At 29.3% G+C, this 19,714-nt stretch overlaps 1 protein-coding gene across 1 annotated transcript in view; it reads right to left on the bottom strand.

Annotated features, from left to right (window-relative positions):
* The window catches only part of Sirt1 (Sirtuin 1), a 43,503-nt gene that overhangs the window by 5,672 nt on the left and 18,117 nt on the right, over positions 1–19,714 (bottom strand). The window contains exons 6-14 of the mRNA XM_075360084.1: positions 18,082–18,275; positions 17,025–17,131; positions 13,088–13,219; positions 11,621–11,773; positions 6,952–7,069; positions 6,242–6,322; positions 5,627–5,775; positions 1,223–1,392; positions 678–843 (exon numbers count right to left, since the gene is read on the bottom strand). Of these exons, the coding sequence (XP_075216199.1) occupies positions 678–843; positions 1,223–1,392; positions 5,627–5,775; positions 6,242–6,322; positions 6,952–7,069; positions 11,621–11,773; positions 13,088–13,219; positions 17,025–17,131; positions 18,082–18,275 (1,270 nt within the window). The remainder of the gene's footprint in view (positions 1–677; positions 844–1,222; positions 1,393–5,626; positions 5,776–6,241; positions 6,323–6,951; positions 7,070–11,620; positions 11,774–13,087; positions 13,220–17,024; positions 17,132–18,081; positions 18,276–19,714) is intronic.

Genomic DNA, 19,714 nt, shown 5'->3' with positions numbered 1-19,714 from the left:
ACAAACAGCTTTGAAGTGCCCAAGCACTTTAAAGCTAGGAATGCAAGATAACACAGAGCAGATGCTTCTCATGAAAAAAAGTTAAGTTTTTGATGTAAGAATTGTATCTTATAGTACATCTTGAAACCATTTCAAACTGTTATACATAAAAAAAAACTGAAAAATTTGAATATAAGTGTAAATAAATCATGTAAAAAAGTATTTATTATAAAAAGAAATTCATACAAAAAATAAAAAATAAAATTAAGAAGTTTAAATGAAATATTTATTTATGTTAGGAATGCAAGATAACACAGAGCAGATGCTTCTCATGAAAAAAAGTTAAGTTTTTGATGTAAGAAATGTATCTTATAGTACATCTTGAAACCATTTCAAACTGTTATACATAAAAAAAAACTGAAAAATTTGAATATAAGTGTAAATAAATCATGTAAAAAAGTATTTATTATAAAAAGAAATTCATACAAAAAATAAAAAATAAAATTAAGAAGTTTAAATGAAATATTTATTTATGTTATTCATACATGTTATTCTACCTCAGAACCAGGTCAGTTTTTAGAATATTCAGTCAGAAATATGTTAATTAGCATCCATGCTCAGCTTTTACCATATACCTAACTAAAATCTCAGTGTAAACATTACAAAATGCAAAGAGCATGCATTAAGTTGATTAATACCTGGAAGTCTAGAGGCAAGACTTGTCATGGAATCTGAATGTGAATCAACAGACATATGTCTTTCAGCACTGAGGCTACTATTACTGCCATCACCAATTCCACTATCACGTGTTGAATCCATTGACAAATGCCTCCTACCAACTAGACATGAATGGTCTTCAGAGTCCTATAGAACACAAACAACAGATCAGTAAGCCAAACAAAGTAAAGATTTTTGTAAATTTTATTCTCTCTAAAAAAAAACCTGTACTTCCAAAATTCTCTCACTCTCTCTCTACATATATATATATATATATATATATATATATGTGTGTGTGTGTGTGTGTGTGGAGGGGGGGTGTATTTCTCATTCTGTATAGATTATATGTACAGCATGCTATTATGTGTATGTAAACTGAAACTTTAAAAAATTCCAATGTTGTGACTAAAAATTCACTGGAACAAACTTATTTTTAATTAATAACATTCAAGACTTCTATATAATAACAAATTTTTGTTAATGTGAGTATGTATGTGTGTAAAAAATATAAAGGAAATCAACTAACTTCTTGTTCAATGGACATTCTTACATCCACTGATTCAGCAGGTACAAATGACTCAGATTGAACTGGTTCTTCTAGTCCAACTTGTTCAACTGGTGATTTACTTCGAGCTTTAACTCTACGAATCTTACGACATTTTACTGATGCTTGAGAAGATTCTTTTCTGCATTCACCTGAAAAAAAAGAAAACATAATTTATGTTCTTCATTTTAATCTACACTGTACGAACAGGCCAGCTACTTATGTTAATGGGGATGAAAAAAATATAAATATATTTTCATCTCCATTAACATAAATTAATAACTCTCATCAACTTATATTCTACAAATAGATATAATAATATTCAATTTTATTTTTTAACAAACAACAATAACAACAAAGATAATAGTAAAATATTTTAATAAATATGTGTACCATTTTATTAAAAAAACAAATATGCTCTCATGAGCCTACCTTCTGCATATCTTCAGAATGTATATCCTCTTATATTACAAAAACTTTTAAATTACTAAAAAAAAAGTTATGTATATTTAAAAAAAGTAAGTTTAATTAAACTTACAACTTGTACACATAATTCAATTAAAAGAATAAATGGGTTCAACTATGGCTGCATTAAACATGGTCTACTAGGTGACCCAAGATAAACCAAACTGGACATTGGAGAGGAGAAACCAAAAAGCATTAGTGTATTTGATGTAGCAAAAAATATTTCTAATGCCATACATCAAGTTGTAATACACACTAACCTTGCACAGCAAGGGGGGAACATGATCAGTAGCTGTGAAGGAAATGGGGTTGAGATAAAGCCAACTACCAAAACACACCCATGAATAAGCCACTGACAAAGGGTACCAGAATATTTATGGTCAAGGAATATTTTGCACAGGGCAGATCGATCAAACAATTGCAAGAAAAATTCTGAGTAGAGGTCAACAATGATCCACCAGCTAAACCATCCATATGATGAGCTCATAAAGAAGTTTGAGCAAACTGGATCTGTGCTTTATAAGAAGCATCAATACCCACTGTTAAAAGGATCGAGTCGCAGAAGGAAAATATTCACCAGCAAACAACATGCTAGTGCATCCTAAAAGACCTGAACCTGAAGCCAAACAAGATCATGACTACAAGAGTTAAAGTCTACAAACCATGACAAATGTATACAGTAATGCACATAGCTACTGCAGGAAATCAAAAGTAATTTACTCTATCTAAACCTCTACTTCAGGATTGACAAGGTTGGTTTCACCTAAGTGGCTGCATTAATTCACGATATTGGTAGGTCGAAAACCCATGGCAAAATACTTGAGCTACCGCTGCATGATGTAAAGATTTGAGTGTGGTGCGCTATGTCGGGGATGAGAATCACTGGATCCACTTTCTTCAGCGACACAGTGAACTCAGTGCATTACATTGCCAACATCTTCCACCCTTCACAGAGCAACGATGCCAGATGAACAATGTTTCTCCGACCACCAGCAGAACAGTACGACAGCACACACTTCCTTGGAAGCAGTGCACTCAAGTTTTCACACCTGATAGGAGTGTCTCAAAGGACCTACGGCCTCCAAAGTTGCCTTATCCGTCCAGTGTTGATTTTTATTTTTGGGGCAACCTGAAGAACAAGGTTTATCAACAATTCACAAACTCTTGATGCACTGCAACAGAATACATGCTATGCTATACTATCACAAACATTCAACGGGACAAGTAACAGTAAGTCATACTGAGTGTGATTCATTGGGCCAAACTGTACCTGGACCATGGCAATCAACATTTCCAGCAGTACCTGTAGAGACAATGGTACCCACCATAAGTAGGTTTTTGTCAATCATTTACTTGTACAATATCGCCTTACAGTTCACATGTTCTTTACTTGCTTTAGATTCGGTTTATCCTGTGCCACCCCATATGCTAAAGACTGATTCTATTAACTACGGCGAGATCCTAAATGTTTGAAATGCTTTCTTTTCTTTGTCTATCACAGCAATGAAAGGAAATATGGCATTTGTCCCAGCAGGGGACATCATGAACTGGTATAAGAACATTGAATATCTAAAATACGCTATTGGTTTTACTAATCAAAAACTTTACACAGTAAATTTCTCAAAGCAAAACTTATCAACAGAAATTCCTCTGCAATGAAAATAGAGTCCGTTCTAATACAATTTCTTTATCAATCAATCAGCATAATTCAAGCTCTCTGTTACACAAACACAAACTTTTAAATGTCTCAGTAATGGTTGAAAAATGTATTATATTATCTTTGAATAGATATAATAGCAGCCCATGTGCAAAATATTTAAACTACTTAAATGGAAACAAATTTCACTGCTTCTGTACATACCAGAAGTAATCTTTAAAAAAAATTTGCTTTACCTACTTACAGGAAGCAGATCTTAATTTTATCATATTTATTGTTACTTTTTAGTCTATTCCTTGACAATGTTTTTTTTTTTTTTTTTTGCATAGACTAGAAACAGAACGCTAGCAGTGGGATTTCTGATCCGGTCAATGTATTGTAGTTTTGAAATAACATTCTGTATGTAAAAAAAAAAAATAAATAACTGAATGTATTTACATAAACTCAATAGCTAGCAATTACAGTAGTTCTTTCATCATATTTTACAGATTTTATATAATCATACATTCCTGTTTCATAGTTGATCTTCACTAATGTTAATTACCTTTCTTTGTGAACACATTGACAGCACATGGCACTTACTAACCTTATAGTAGCCCTGAGAAGAGCTGTTGTCGTCGACGGCTCGTAATTCATAACCTTGTGGTAACCCTGAAAAGGGCCATTTTTTGTATTCTTAGATGTCTCATAGATTAGTGGCAGTGGTGAGTCCACATCTTCTTTGATGTTATTCAGGCGCCGCACGTCTACATAAAAACACGGTGAAGAATCCTTCTTAACAAAGACTACTGGAGAGTTGTAGGGCGATGTCGACGACTCTATCATTGCCTCAGCATCTCTTCCACTTGTTCTCTTGTAGTCTGTTTCTTTTCTTCACTGTACTGGTGCATCTGTAAGCGAAACGGCCAGCTTCCTTCCCAAAGTCGGATCCCATGTATTGCTGACCGAGTTGGCTGCAAGGAAGTGCAGGAAAATACTCCCTAGTGCTGCTTCAACACCATCTACAATCTTGTCTTTACCTCAGAGGGTGCTGTACTTTTCACTGCTGACCAGTCCAGTTTCAATGCCACAGGTTCGAGTCGATTGTGCCAAAAAATGGTTTTGCAGGTTTCACTCCCCAGATGGAGGCAGCCACGACTGTAGTCCAACACAGCTTGTTCTCCTGGCTCCTTCAACCAGTCGTGTCCCAATATGATTTCTTCCTAAAACTCCAGAACTAGCAAAAGCATTGTGGGAATTTCTGTCACTGCAGAGAAGCTCTATTTGTACCACTCTCATGGTACGGCAGAAAGTAGAATTCAATGCCAGATCTATCTTGATGTCTGTGTTGGAATTGGCTTGCCACGGTAACAGCTCAGCTCTTCTAAAACTGAAGTTGGCCACAGAATCTATGTTCGCTTTTGTGAGTCGTCCTACTTATTCAATGGTGATTCTAGGGATGTCTGAGCCTAGCTGATTGAGGTCCTTGGTGGCGCCACAGCCAGGACCCTTACTTGTTTCCCTGTTGTGACTTCCTTATTGGGAAGTGCCTGTGGAAATGGCGCTCTGGTCAGTAATGTCTCCACAGAGCCAAGCTGCTTCTACATTGGGTTGCCTTGTCATTTGTTCTAGTCTTGGAAGACCGCTGAAGGTGCTATGATCACCGGCGGAAATGCTGCACAAATGCCCACAACCAGGCAGTCAATGTTGTTGGGCGTCTTGTGTGTTAGTCTGTCAGCTAACATGTGGTCGGCAGAGGGGTGGCTATGTCCAGTCTTCTCATCCAGACGATTCTGGCCCCACGTTGGGTGCCAGAACCAGGTCTCCAGGTGGTGGTTGATGATAAATTGAAAATTCAATCTTGTGCATGCTCTTTTATTGGAGCCTGAGAGTGGTGGAGCCACAGTGCCGCTATGGTGGGAGAACTGTGTGGTCATCTGCATGACAGTAGTGATGCTCGTATCAGCGCTTATGTATACTATGCGCCAGCTCACATCTGAGTTGTTATTGTGTTCATCCGCCGATATTAAATTAGCCATATATGTGGCAACAAACTGTAAAAATCCACATTAAAACCTAAGTAAATTGAATCAATCTCTTAAATACAGATTCGTCAAAACATGTAAGTAAAATTCTTACATGTCTATACTATACAACAACACTATTTACTTAATTATAAAACTGAGACCATGATCAATGAAAGACGATGATCAACAGATAGAAATAATTCAGAGATTAATAAAGATTAACCTTATAGAAAAGCTGTTAAAATAATACAAACCCACCACATGAATCATCAGAGAGAAAGTGTTCTTTTTGTTCAATTTCTTCTGCTTCCATATGATTATCAGTTAAGGGTCTATTATCACAATCTCTTGACCAGTCGACAGACATTTCACCTTCACCTTCACTACATTCTGTATTATAACCAGACCTGGAATACGATATTCTGTTTATAATATAGATAAATTGAAATGTACTCTTCTTAAACAAATAAAAAAGTATAATCTACAATATCACAAGCATTAAAAGAAAGTAAAATCTACCATAAGATTACTACAAGAAACCAAACTTAATTATTTGCAGTTTAATATAATTAACTATATTATATAAAAAGCATTAGTTCTACAGGTTTTATATGATATTAAAACATATTTTCAATTATAGAAAAGAGTTACACAATTTTACCCATATCAGGTCTTTTCTATAAATTCATTATCACTCAAAGCAAATTAAGTCATAGAATTAATATTAGATTTTTATGCGAGCAAATAATATCTTTCTTTAAAATGAAATTCTACTTTAGAGATATATCTCTGTAACAGTGTATAGAAAATATTTGACTTGCTCCATTAAAAGATACAGAATAAATAATTATACACAAATAAGAAGTTACAAACCTGCACATCGGAGGAAGCAAGTAACTAGTTTCAGTTTGTATAGAGCTTCTCCAGCACACTTTAGTCCAGTTATCTCCAATCCTAAAAAGAATTTTCTAGCTTTAATAAAGGAAATAATTACTTTTAATCAGAAAATCTCATTAAAACCAGAATTATAGATATTAAAAACATAAAAATTACCACTACCATAAAGACATGCAACAAACAAGGTTTATTTTTCTTTAAATAAACTGAAACTCTCAAGTATAAAGCACAGAATAAGATTTAGTATGGTATAAAACACAAAATTTTACAATTAAATGGTTTTAAGATATAAAATCATCAATGGCAAATTTTTTCTTAAATAATATTAATAACTTCGAATTAAAAAATAAAAAGTGGTATTCTTTATTTCAGTAATTTAAATTGTCTACAGCTACAGCAATAAATAATATGGTATTAATGTAGCAGGTGATCTACTGCTGCAGTTAGTTCTTAGATGGCACCATTGAAACGTTTTATTAAAATAGTAAAATAAATAAAACCTAACCAAACTTAACATATCCTTGCTAACCTTGACTAGCAAGCGCAGGTTAAGTTTGGTTGGATTATATTTATAATTTTATTTATTTTCTTATACCAATATAGCAATTTAGTGGCGCCATCTAAGAACTAACTAACCACAGTAGTAGATCGCCTTACTACATTAATACCAATAAAATGGTACTTACATTCTACATAACTGATCTACAATAATGTCACCATCACCCAACAGTTCTACATCAAAGTTCAAGTATGGCAAACGTTCTCTATTGATTAATACCTGGGGCACATGGCTTGGAAGAGAACCTGTAATAAATCGAATTAATAATTATTATCCCAGTTTTCTTTCAAAACAGTGTAAAAATTATATTTCATGTAAGTACAGGATTATCATAAAAGAATGGTGCGGTTTTGAACATGGTTTAAATTGAAACAGAATTACTTACAGTTTATGTTTTTTTATTTTTCAAATTTGTCATCTCAAACATTTTTATACATAATTAAAAATTTTAATATGTGCGCCCTTAGTCGCTCGACAAAAGTCCAACGATACTCAACTTCTCCCCAAACATCAGTTAACATTTCTTCGTTAAATGGTTTAGGTCGCGAATTTTTTGTGTATAAACAACGCTTTTGATGTATCCCCACAAGAAAAAATTGCAAGGTGTCTGGTCTGGACTCCTTGGAGGCCAAAGTATGGGTCCTTGCCAGCCTATCCATTGATCTCCAAATTTTTCGTTCAGAGCATCCGTGACCAATGCATTGAAGTGCGGGGGAGCACCATCTTGTTGGAAATGAAGTTGATGAATGTTTTCGAGTTCATCCAGCTGAGGAAAGCAATAATTGGTTAACATGTCAAGATACACAACTCCATTAATTGTTTTTTCAGCAAAGAAGAAAGGCCCTATTACATGATTTTTCATCATACCAAACCAAACATTAACTTTAGGCGAATCGCATTGTTTCTCAATAATTACATATGGGTTTTCAGAGCGCCATATTCATGAATTGTGTCTGTTAACACATCCATTCACGTGGAATGTAGCTTCGTCTGTCAAAATTATATCATCTAAAAATGATTCGTTTTCACTTATTCTGTACAACATTTCAACAGCGAAATTGTAACGTTTTACACCATCATCGGGTTTCAATTCCTGCAGTATCTGGTTTTTATAAGCGTGTAATTTCAGTTTTTTATGTAAAACTTTGTGAACTGTTGATTTTGGATTACCTAATTCGACGCTTCGACGGGGGATGGACTTCCCAGGACTTCTAATTGCCGATTGTCTAATTGGTTCAACCATTTCGTCTGGTACAATTGGTCTGCCAGTTGATTTCTGTTTCTTAACTGATCCAGTTTCTTCGAATCGTTTGAACCAACGTGTTATGTTATTTTTGTGTAGTGGATCTCTTCCGAATTCACGTCAAAACGCACGTTGAACTAAAATTACGGATTTTAATTCAGCCATCAATAAAACACACTTTGCTTTGACGTTATCTGAGAACATAGTAACTCACTAAACTCACTGCAACAACAATACAAGAACTGACATTGTGGTTACAACTGCTGATAAACAAACTTTTGGGTTGGCGGCTTTCAGGGATACCAATATAACATCTAGAAATTTCCCTACAATCTTCCATGAATTACTGAAACCGCACCATTCTTTTATGATAGCCCTGTATAATGTAGAATTTTTAATAATAAATAGTTTAGCAAAAACTACAATTTTTTATCAACTTTATACACATAATTTACCTGTTTCTTGTATTTTTAATACAAGAAACAAAATAAACATATTTCAAGAAATATTAACTTAAAAATCAGATTTTATTTATATAAGTACTTTTATTAAAACAAACATATGAAACTAAATCAACAATAAAAAACTATAAACTCATGAAAATAAAACCATAGAGCAATTTTCTATAAATAATATATGTATATATATTAAAATTCCATTAAATATACCACCTAGTACAGAATATTGAGATACTTAAATATGATTTAACAGAACAGAGGAATAGTATTATTCTTAAAAATATTAATCTCAGTAATATATATATTTTATATTTTAAATTCTATTAATATACATCACGAAAGTACTACTTCCGTGGATCCCGCATCCAATCATGATTGAAATATTTTAGTTACTGCATAATAAAAATTAAAAATAAAAAAAGCTAAAATAATGAAATTGTGAATTAATTTATTATTTGAGTGCTGCTATCTATTGCAATTTTTATAAGACTGTCTCCCTCAAACACTAATGGTTTATCAAACTGAATTTTTTTAATATTTATATAAGGATTATATTTCTAGTATATTTAATTTTATGTCATCTTTATTAATTTCTAATAATTCTAAATTTGTGTTAATATGAGAAATAGAATGGTTATTGTTTACTAGATTGTATACAAACAAAATTTCAATTTGATAAGCCCATCAAACGGTGTTTGAGGGAGACAGTCATATAAACTGCAACAGATAGCAGCATTCATATAATAAAATTAATATGCAATTTTCATTACTTTAGTATTTTTATTATGCCATAACAAATTATTTAAATCATGACTGAGGATGCAGGATCCCGCAAACATACTTTCATGGTAAAATTAAGGTAAGATATAGTCTTACCTCAATATTCTGTACTAGGTGGTTTACGATTAATATAATTTAACAGTACAGAGGAATAACATGAATCTTAAAAAGATTAATTTTAGTATAATAAATATATATATATATATATATATATTTTTTAAATCAATTCTTTTAAGAATCATACTCCTCTGTACTATATACAAATATATTTATTTTATTAGATCAACCAAAGTACAGAATAAATAAAGTAAAATGACTTACCTTATTCCAATACATGCTTTCATGATTTACTGGCATCATCAGCTGCATTACATATTCATCTTGACTTACATTACAAACTTCGTAAAATATAATAACATATCATGCATTTATTTATTTTATTTAAAATTTAAAACCTTTTTTTTATTATTTTTATTTTAAACTTTTATTCAGTTAAATTAAGACAAAATTAAAAAATTAATTAAAATTAAATTGTAAAAATTTCTATGTATTTAAAAATATGACGTCAAAGCATACAAATCAAATTAAGATTAAAAAATTAAATAAATTTAATTTTTAATGTTAATTTTAGTTAATTTTTCATACTTTTAAATTTTGTTTTAATTTTTAATTTAACTGAATAAAAGTTTAAAATAAAAAGATAAAAGATTTTAAATAAAATAGATAAATGCATGATATGTTACTATATTTTATGAAGTTTGTTATGACATTTGGGATGAATATATATTCAACTGATGTGAGTATATCACGAAAGTACTCCTGCATATATAGTGGAATAAGGTAAGTAAATCATCCTAGTTTATTTATTCTTTACTTTGGTTGATCTAATAAAATAAATAAATAAATAAATAAAAATATATATATATATATATATATATATATATATATATATATATGCGGAAAAAAGAATCTCTTTCTTTGGTCATCTCATAAGGACACCGGAAACAAGACTGTCAAGAAATATAATTGAAAAGCTCTGGTTCCAAAAGCTAGAAGTAGGATGGATCAAAGAAATTAGAGAAGATATGAAAGAATTGGGAATTTTCCTGACTGACCTACAGAATAAAACTGGAAAAATTACAAAGCTAAAAGACAAAAGCATTAGATTTAAACAAAAGACAAACAAACGACAGAATACAATGAAGAGGGTGTTTACGGATGAAGAAAAGAAAGCAAGATCTGAACGGATGAAGAAATACTGGGCAGCTCGGAAGAGTAAAATAACATGCTTTTCTCAGAAAAGATCCAACTAAAATTGACTAAAGTGGTCCCATGTTGGCCGTAAAAGCATAATAATAATAATAAATATATATATAAAAAGTTTAATTTTAGGAATACATTGGAATCAAAGGAAAAGTATAACCACTGGAATACATCATTATTCATTCACTGTTGATGATTTGATAACATACTTTTTCTTACAACATACAGGTCAGCAAATGTGTGAAGAATTAGGTAAAAATATTAGGGAAGAGAGCAAATCACATCTCAAAACAGTTGTCATGTACTAAATTTTGCAATATATATGTTATTTTATTTAACTTGTTATATTATAAGGAATTTTATATTCAATAAATGATTAGCTGTAAATAAAAAATGAAGATCCCTTTTAACCTTACTAATAACAACTAGTTATTAAAACTAATAACTATTTCAAAATCTTTTATACTTCACTGAATAAACAATATTTCATTATAACAATATATCCAAAGACAAAAACACATACCAAATCAAATTAAAAGATAATTCTGAGGAAGCAAAAAATAAAAACCAAAGGAATTTTAGTAAGTTTCAAGGCAATCATAACACTGAATAACTTCACTAATTAAAAAAAAAAAAAAACACTAAAACAAAATGGTGCAACAGAAGTAGTACCTAATACAGACTACAGCAACTTATTGATGCTTATTACGACATCTGGGTAGGAAACAAATCCTTAAAGAAACCTGTATCCAATTCATTACTCCATCAAACTTTCAAGCTACAACCTCCCCAGACATACAGGTACCCAGAACAATGGCTGATCTAATTCACAAGGTACTCATCAGGGAGAGATCATTAACAGAGGGTGGACAGGAGGGATCCATAGATCCACAAAGCAATAGATAGAACAAATGTAGGTATATTTATCTATCTAATATTTGTATGCTGTCAAGTGACAGCACATACAAGACTACACAAGCAATACTAAAAACCACTCATGATGCAATCAATAAAAAGTAAGTTAAAACCATCCAAAATGATTCAGAACTTACTCGGTATAAGAGCAACAGGTCGGACTTTGAGTGATGAACCAATGACAATAAGAAGATCACATTCTTCTTTATCCTCAGCCATAGCTTTATGAAAGCTCTCTGGTAAACCTTCACCAAAGAATACTATATCAGGCTTCATTATGCCCTGAGAACCTAAGAATAAGAAAATATATTTATTAATACAATTAAAACAAATATTTAAAAATGATTTAATAACTACATTATACACATATACTGTATAAGAATTAATATTTAATATTAAATCTTTATTAGCACAATGGTTAATATGTTGATGAATTATTTGAATTTTCAAAAAAAAAATATATATATATATTTTTTATATATACAAAAATATATACACACAAATGTGTAAAAAAAAAATTTGTAGGAAATTTCCTGGCAAAAATTAATAAAGCTCTCTCATTTTTTTCATTTTTAAGTGAACCACTTTTTACAGATAGATTTGGTGAGATGAAACATAAACAACACTGAAACAACTCCTAAGTTCAGTGGACAATCCTGTAAAATTTTAATGAAATCTTTTGATTACTTGACAGTAACAGTCCAACATTTAAATATAAAACAGAAAAGACAACAAAAGGCAATAGGGTTACACAAAAACATCACTTCACTTATTCAATAATACAAACAGTTGGAATTTAGAAATATCTTAGTTAACTTAAGATGCCAGGATAAATATTGAAATTAATGAAAAAATACCCAGAACAGGAAAATGTAATCTAATTTTTTATTTTTATTTCTGTTAATGATAAAATAGTCTAAGTAACTGATTATAAGTTTCAAACTGAAAAACAATCAGGTGTTATATAATAAATGAACTGTGATTCTACGGGACCAAAGTTCTTTTTTCATGATTAATCCAAAATTTAAGCTCAAAATTTGTTGAAAGAAAAACAATAGGAAAATTTACCAACATTTTAAAATCCCATTTTGACTGAGATTTGGACCCAGGCCTTCTTGAAGAAATGACGAGATGCTAACATTCAGCTGTAAGTGGAAACAGTGCATATGACAATGGAATTAATGTATGGCTAATATTAACAGGGCATTAATGACAAGTAATTGGTCATTAACAATCAATCAAGAACTCTCTCTTTTCATTTAGCCTCCAGAACCACCATAAGCTATTACTTCAGAGGATGATATGTATGAATGTTAAGTGGAGTGTTGTAGTGGTGCACAGTCTCAGGTTGACCATTCCAGACATATATGAAATCATAAATCCCAACCACCAAAGAACACCGGTATCCACGATCTAGTATTCAAATCTGTACAAGAATTTGGACCTTACAACTCTCAACCTCAAAATCAGCTGCTTTGCAATGATGAGTTCACCACTAGACCAACACGATGGGTCTCAAGAAGGCCAACTACCTGACAATAGCTGGACAAAATCCCAAACTAAAAACAAGAAAATATGCTAAATACATACTTAACTAAACATACCTGTACCAGTATATTCTGTGTTACTGCTGCACTTAGGGCACATGGGAATTTTTTGCTGGAAAATTTCTTCACGTATATCATCTGACGTAACCTTGTAACCACACTGTGTACATGAAGCTGTTGCAAATGAACCTGGAAATTTTAAAGTTTAATAAAAAAAATATATTTGCTACTAAATTAAAAAATACTTATCACGTCAGCCTCCTCATCACTAAAAGATTTTTAACAATCTTAATTACATTAATTTTGTTTTTAGAAAACAGAATTGAAATATGCAAGGTATAATACTCAATAAATTATACAGAAAATTAATTCAAAAATAACTCCCAATAAAACCAAAACTAAATTTAAACAGAGTATTCATCTTATTATATTCTAAGCAGAAACTATACATGAATGTAAGAATTGGTACAAAATTACAAAAAATATTAATTTATTTGTGAATATTTCTGTAGCACGTATTTAAACTAACAACTCAATAGATGTCATAAAAATAATCACGATTCATGTTATTACAAAGATGTTACTACATATACACATGCTAAGACAAAATAACATTTTATTTTTTTGAATTACTGAAAAAGTACCCGGATATTACAAATGTTTGATTAAAAAAAAAGAAAAAATACATTTTCTACTAAATTAAAAAATACTTATGTCAGCCTCATCACCATTAATAGATTTTTAATTAACCTTAACATATTCATTTTATTCTTAAAAAACATTTTCATATCCTGGCTTTTAATTATTCCTTCCTCATCACATGATAATTCTACTCAATTGCATTAATAATCTAATCAAATCATTCATAACTTTGTTTTTATAAATGTACAGAAAAGAATTATAATGACCTTTACAATTTTCAAAACCTATATTTATGTGTGTGAGTGTGCATCATATATATGTATTTCATACACACACACGCACTGTAATTAATAAAAGCTATCTACAAGTAAACTAAAATAAATGGTTTAATATTAAATGGTTTAAGTATTTTTTCCAACCTTACAGACTACTTACTTTTCCAACCCATGGATTCATAATCGTTACAACACTACTACATCAGAAAATGCAATACCATTGTTAGATGAAAGAAAACCTGATAGTTATGATCAACAAAAGAAAATAATGGATATAGTTCAGCTCTAGCTATTACGGCAGGTGCATAAATTTAAATAATTCATCATGTTCAAAATTTACCTGTTCATTTATAAGTATATTAATGTATTTATCAACAAAATATTTTTCTAAAAACTCTACTATTATTTACATCGATTGTTTCTAATTATATTAGTTATTGCAGTGTGTAATGAGATGACCAATATAACATGAAATATTTTTATGTTCTGACTCGATCTTTTTATTCAAAGGACCAATCTATGATACTAAAACTATTACTGATAATTTTACCAACGTACATCTTTTTGCAATTATTACAATTAATTCTACAAATTTCTCTACTGTAAAATTCAATGTGTAGTGTGCTTTTATTATAATTTATATATTTTGTTAACTATTTATTAGTTTAAAAGATGAAGTTTGTATTTGAATTAGTATCGTTAATATAGCTATGATTTTCAAATGGAACTAATATAAAGTATTTCCTTTGTTTTTTCTTTTAATGTATTTTTATGTTCACAAAAAAATTATTATATCACTTTTTCTTTTTGTTTTTTATTATATCACTAAATATGAAATTCTATTTCATTATAGGGCATGTAAATGTTGACTATATACCTTATATACCATGTCATAATGAATACTTATTTTTCAAGAATGACTAATTTGATTTTTTGTGTTAGAGGCAGAGGTGGAATTATGTTGAGTTGGTTTTCTAAAATCAGTAATAATTTTACTGTTTTCATCAATATTTGCTTTTACATACGGAAAATTACAGACTGTCTATTGTTATAATCTTCTGGGCTACAGTTTAATTTATTGTTACAGGAATTCAATTTATTTGAATGATTACATGTTCATTTTTTTTTTACAAATTCTGTTAAAATGTCATTTACATAATCTTGTCTGCAAAAGAATATTATGTATACAGGTATTATATCCCTTTGAGTATTTACTTAGGGAAAAATATTGTAGACATAACAAGCCCATTGGCAAATGAAGTGTACTTATCATTTAACTTTAAAATAATTCTGTTACGTATATTACAAATTATTAATTTTTGTTTAACAATAATTTCATTTTAATTTTTTAAATGTATCTTTACATCATACTGCTGTCCAGTACTGGACTTTCATAACTTACATAATCATCCATAATTAATTTTAAAATTTATAAAATATTGACATTTTTGAAAATTTGAAATTATAAAAACAATTTATTTTAATGTAATTTTAGAATTAAATACAAACTGAAAATGCAGGAGCCCAAGAAAATCGATTCTTGGAATTATGGTATGGTGGTATGTTTAACTTATCTATCTACTGTGTTTTGGTGGTTTAAATTTTATTTAATATTAAATATATATATGAAAGAGATTGACTGGTTATTTTATTACATACTTTAAATTTTAAAGCCTTAATCAATAATTTAAAATAAACTTAATAAATACCATAATATATATGGTTACCTATTCAAGTTATTTATTACAAAATTATCTATTAAAGTCAAAACTATTTAGTTATAAATTTAAGTTTGTTTCTTCAACAAAGGTGGAACCCCATCAAGAGCTGCAGAGATGAACTTATTCAATGCATTGTATGAGAGGATAATAATGTGGCTAGCACAAAATTCAAGCACCCTTAATTTCTCACATCAACCAAAGATGTGAAAAACAAATGTAACTGTACCTCTTGAATTTGGTTGGTAGGAGAGTAATAAGTTATGTTATTAATTTTACTGGTCAGAGGAGGATTTAGTGCCTGTCCCAATGACCTAGAAATTATGTAAAAATCATCTCTGCATCATTCAACTGAGGAGCAGTCAGGGCAAGCAGAAAGATTACTGTTTTAAAGCAAAGCGTGAAAAACCAAGTTTTACTGATTTTACCCACAATCTACACATGATTAACAAGTAATGTTCTCCTTTTCTGCAATTCTAAAAGACTTACCTCTGTACAGTGCAATGGTTACATGTAACAAAAAATAAAACAGATTTTACACACAATCTATACATGACTACCAAGGAAAGCTCTCCTTTTCTGCGATTCTAAAAGACTTACCTCTGTAGAGTGCAATCGTTACATATGACAAAAAATAAAACAATTCGCTTAGTTTCAGAATTTTACCAAGTTTAATGCTCATACAATTTCTTAAAAATATCTCTGTAAATAACAAAACAGCAAAAAGATAGTGGTATTATAAAGGCGTTTATGAGTGGTTCATTGAGTAAGTAAGGAAAAAAGCAATGGAATGTTTAATCCATACTAGTAAACAATCTAAGATACATACTCAAAATATCTACATCAGTAAATTTCATACACTTAATTTCATGGAATATTTTTCAGTTGACTTTTTCTATAATATTACTTCAAACTGATGTATCATTCACTCCTGAAATAACAGTATAATAAAAACATATTAAATCAAAGAAAATATTTCAATCTAACTTTAAGTGTTGTTCAACAATTTCTCGAGAAAAATTATTACACTTCTTTAAAGAGCAAAATTTTGTGGGTAGCCTCTGCCCATAAACATTTATACAACTGTTCAAAAGATTTCATAAAGAATAAAATTTTCGATCTCATAATTTATTTTTTAATAGGGAACATCTGTATTTTCTCAAACAAGTTTTTTTATTGTGTCAAGAATACTGAATAACCTCATATTTTTGTATCACAAAGGCTCAAACTACGTAACATCATCAGTAACAGTATCAGTTATTTGAAACTGCTAATAAAAAAAATTTAAAAAGACTTTTAGCATTTAAACTACTTATTATACGAGTACAAAATCCATATAAATAAAATAAACTAACTAACCATGGCACTCTACTACATTTGAAATCCCAGCAACTTGTTCTAATGTATCTATATTTTGTGAATAATTTCTCAATAGCTTTTTATTTTCTTCTAGCACTTTAATAAATCTGAAAAAGAAAAATGCTTTTAACATTAATAAACAAAAACAAAATTAGGTTCACTTATACAAGAAAACTAACTTATATTTTTATAAAAACTTCTAATGTGAATATAAAATTGTAACTTTTGCAATTTTATATTTTTATAAAGTTTTACAGATTTTCCAAAAATTAACAGTTATAATAATATTTTATGAAGACTTGCTAATAGTTTTTTTTTTTTGCTATTTTCTAAATTTTACTGTTCAGATTGTTCTTATAGTTAGTTATTTACCTGACATTGCTCTAAAAAATAATTCATATCATCTACATTAAAATTGTTCTCTGTATAAAAGTTTGCTAAAACATGACATGATTGGTATCATGCCTTTACTACTGATTTACGCAGATTTATATTTATATTTATTAGTTCACTTAATTACAAAAATAAATAGATTAGTACACAAATAGATAGTACTTGCAAATTTTTGTATACTAAAGGATCACTAGAATTGTATAGTTAATTAATTTCTATGAATTGGTAAATTACATGGTTCATTATAACTTAAGCTTCATCGTGATATTTAATTCAAAATAATGCAAATCAATACCTATTTTCCCTTAAGAATAATAGAAGCTAAATGGTCCACAATTAAGAGACAGTGAATTTACTAAATGACAGTAACATCTTCAAATTCAATAAATAATAGCTTATAAGTATTTAAATAACTAACAATCAACTTATTAACACCAGTCAAAGTTACCACTAAGTATCAAAAATTATATGTATTTTACACAAAAATATTTCACATTCTACATTTAGAAACTTATCAAAGTGTATTAACAACTAAAGATTCTTGTGTTTATGAACTTAAAAAAACAGTGATTTTTTTAAATTGGTTTTTTCATTCTCTAAAAAAAACTGGTGTACTAGTGTTTCAAAATATATCACTAATTCAAAAACATTAAATATAAAATACCTATGACAAGGAGATGGTTTGAATTGTCCAGGATAAATTTCTCTAGCAAATTTAAAGAAAGGTCTTGGATCTTGTCTAAAATAGTTAATATCAAACATTGCTTGAGGATCAGGTAGATCAGGGAAATCCACTGCTAATCTTGAATAAATACCATCACGACTTCTGAAGTCAGGTATACCACACGACACAGATACCTACAATAAAAATGAAAAATGGTTTTTAAAAACCCAATACTAACAATAACCATCAAAACATAATAAAGCTAGTTCAAGATAAAAAAAAAAAAAAAAGGTTAACTCAAAAAGATAAAGATTGTTACTACTCAACTAGAATCTTTAAGAAAGAATCTACACATAAAACATTTTGTATTAAACAAAATTGTTTAATACAAATTTATCTTCACTTAATTACTTACTATAATTTACTTAAAAATAAACCCATCATTAAATATATATATATATATATATATATATATTTATATATTTTTTTATATATATTTTTTTTTAAATATATATATATATATATATATATATATATATATATATATATATATATATATATATATGCACTTACCGAATACAAACTACTAATATAAATTAAACAAGGAATCAAATAACATAAACAATCCCATATCTTTATATACCTTTTTTCAGAAATTCTAAACAATTTTAAAAAAAACTCATAAATTATTAGAGGCGAGCTATATATAACACAAATGTTAGGCAAACAATAACATAAAAATAATTAAAAAATAAAAAGTAATCAAGTAAAATTAGCTTAAAAAAAATTGTAAAAATATACTTTTAAAAAAGGACAATCTGTCACATGAAAATTAATACCTTTATATCACATCCAAAGCAACTTCAAGTTCCAGAAAATTCATGTAGCTAACAGCTTCTATAAAAGAACTATCCATTCACCCAGCTACCATTTCATAGGAAATCTTAATCATGACCTAATCAATTCCAAGTTACATACGACAGTAAATAATATACAAAAATTTTTTTCTTGCATAACGCAGTTAAAACTGAAATCCAGAAAATCAAAGGAAGGGCAAATCTTAAGATTAATTAAAATGCATAAAAAAATTAAGTCTGAACGTGAACATGCACGTGTGCAAATGTTGTATGATGTGTTTGATAAAACAATCAAGAATTCTTTCAAAACATACTACAGCAGAACACATAATTATAAATAATTATGTTTTATCAAACTTAATTACTGTACTTTTTATTTCCTCATTCACATGTTAAATAATGAATTACATGAACTAATTTAATTCTGTAATCATTCGTAAAAACAAGCAATTAGTTTAACTTTTAAGAATGTACTTGAATTTTTATATGATAATGAACAAAAGTTTCTCTGAAGGGATTGATACACTACTAAGATACAAGATCAACCATTTGATGATGATCTTGTAAGTTTGTGAACCACCTTTTCTACATTTTTAAGTCTATTTTCAATTAACTACATCTTAAAATAAAATGACAAGACCGCTACCAAAAGTGAAATCCAGACAGTGAAAATTTTCTTATACTCTAAATATTAAATTAACCATAGCAATACATAACCGCTTACTAAATATAGCAATCATGATGAGTGAAAAAATTCATTGTAATAAAACAATAAA

This window comes from Lycorma delicatula, chromosome 3 (genome assembly GCF_047948215.1).
Source record: "Lycorma delicatula isolate Av1 chromosome 3, ASM4794821v1, whole genome shotgun sequence".
NCBI classification, from domain to species: domain Eukaryota; kingdom Metazoa; phylum Arthropoda; class Insecta; order Hemiptera; family Fulgoridae; genus Lycorma; species Lycorma delicatula.
This window is presented reverse-complemented; position numbering and strand designations above follow the sequence as displayed.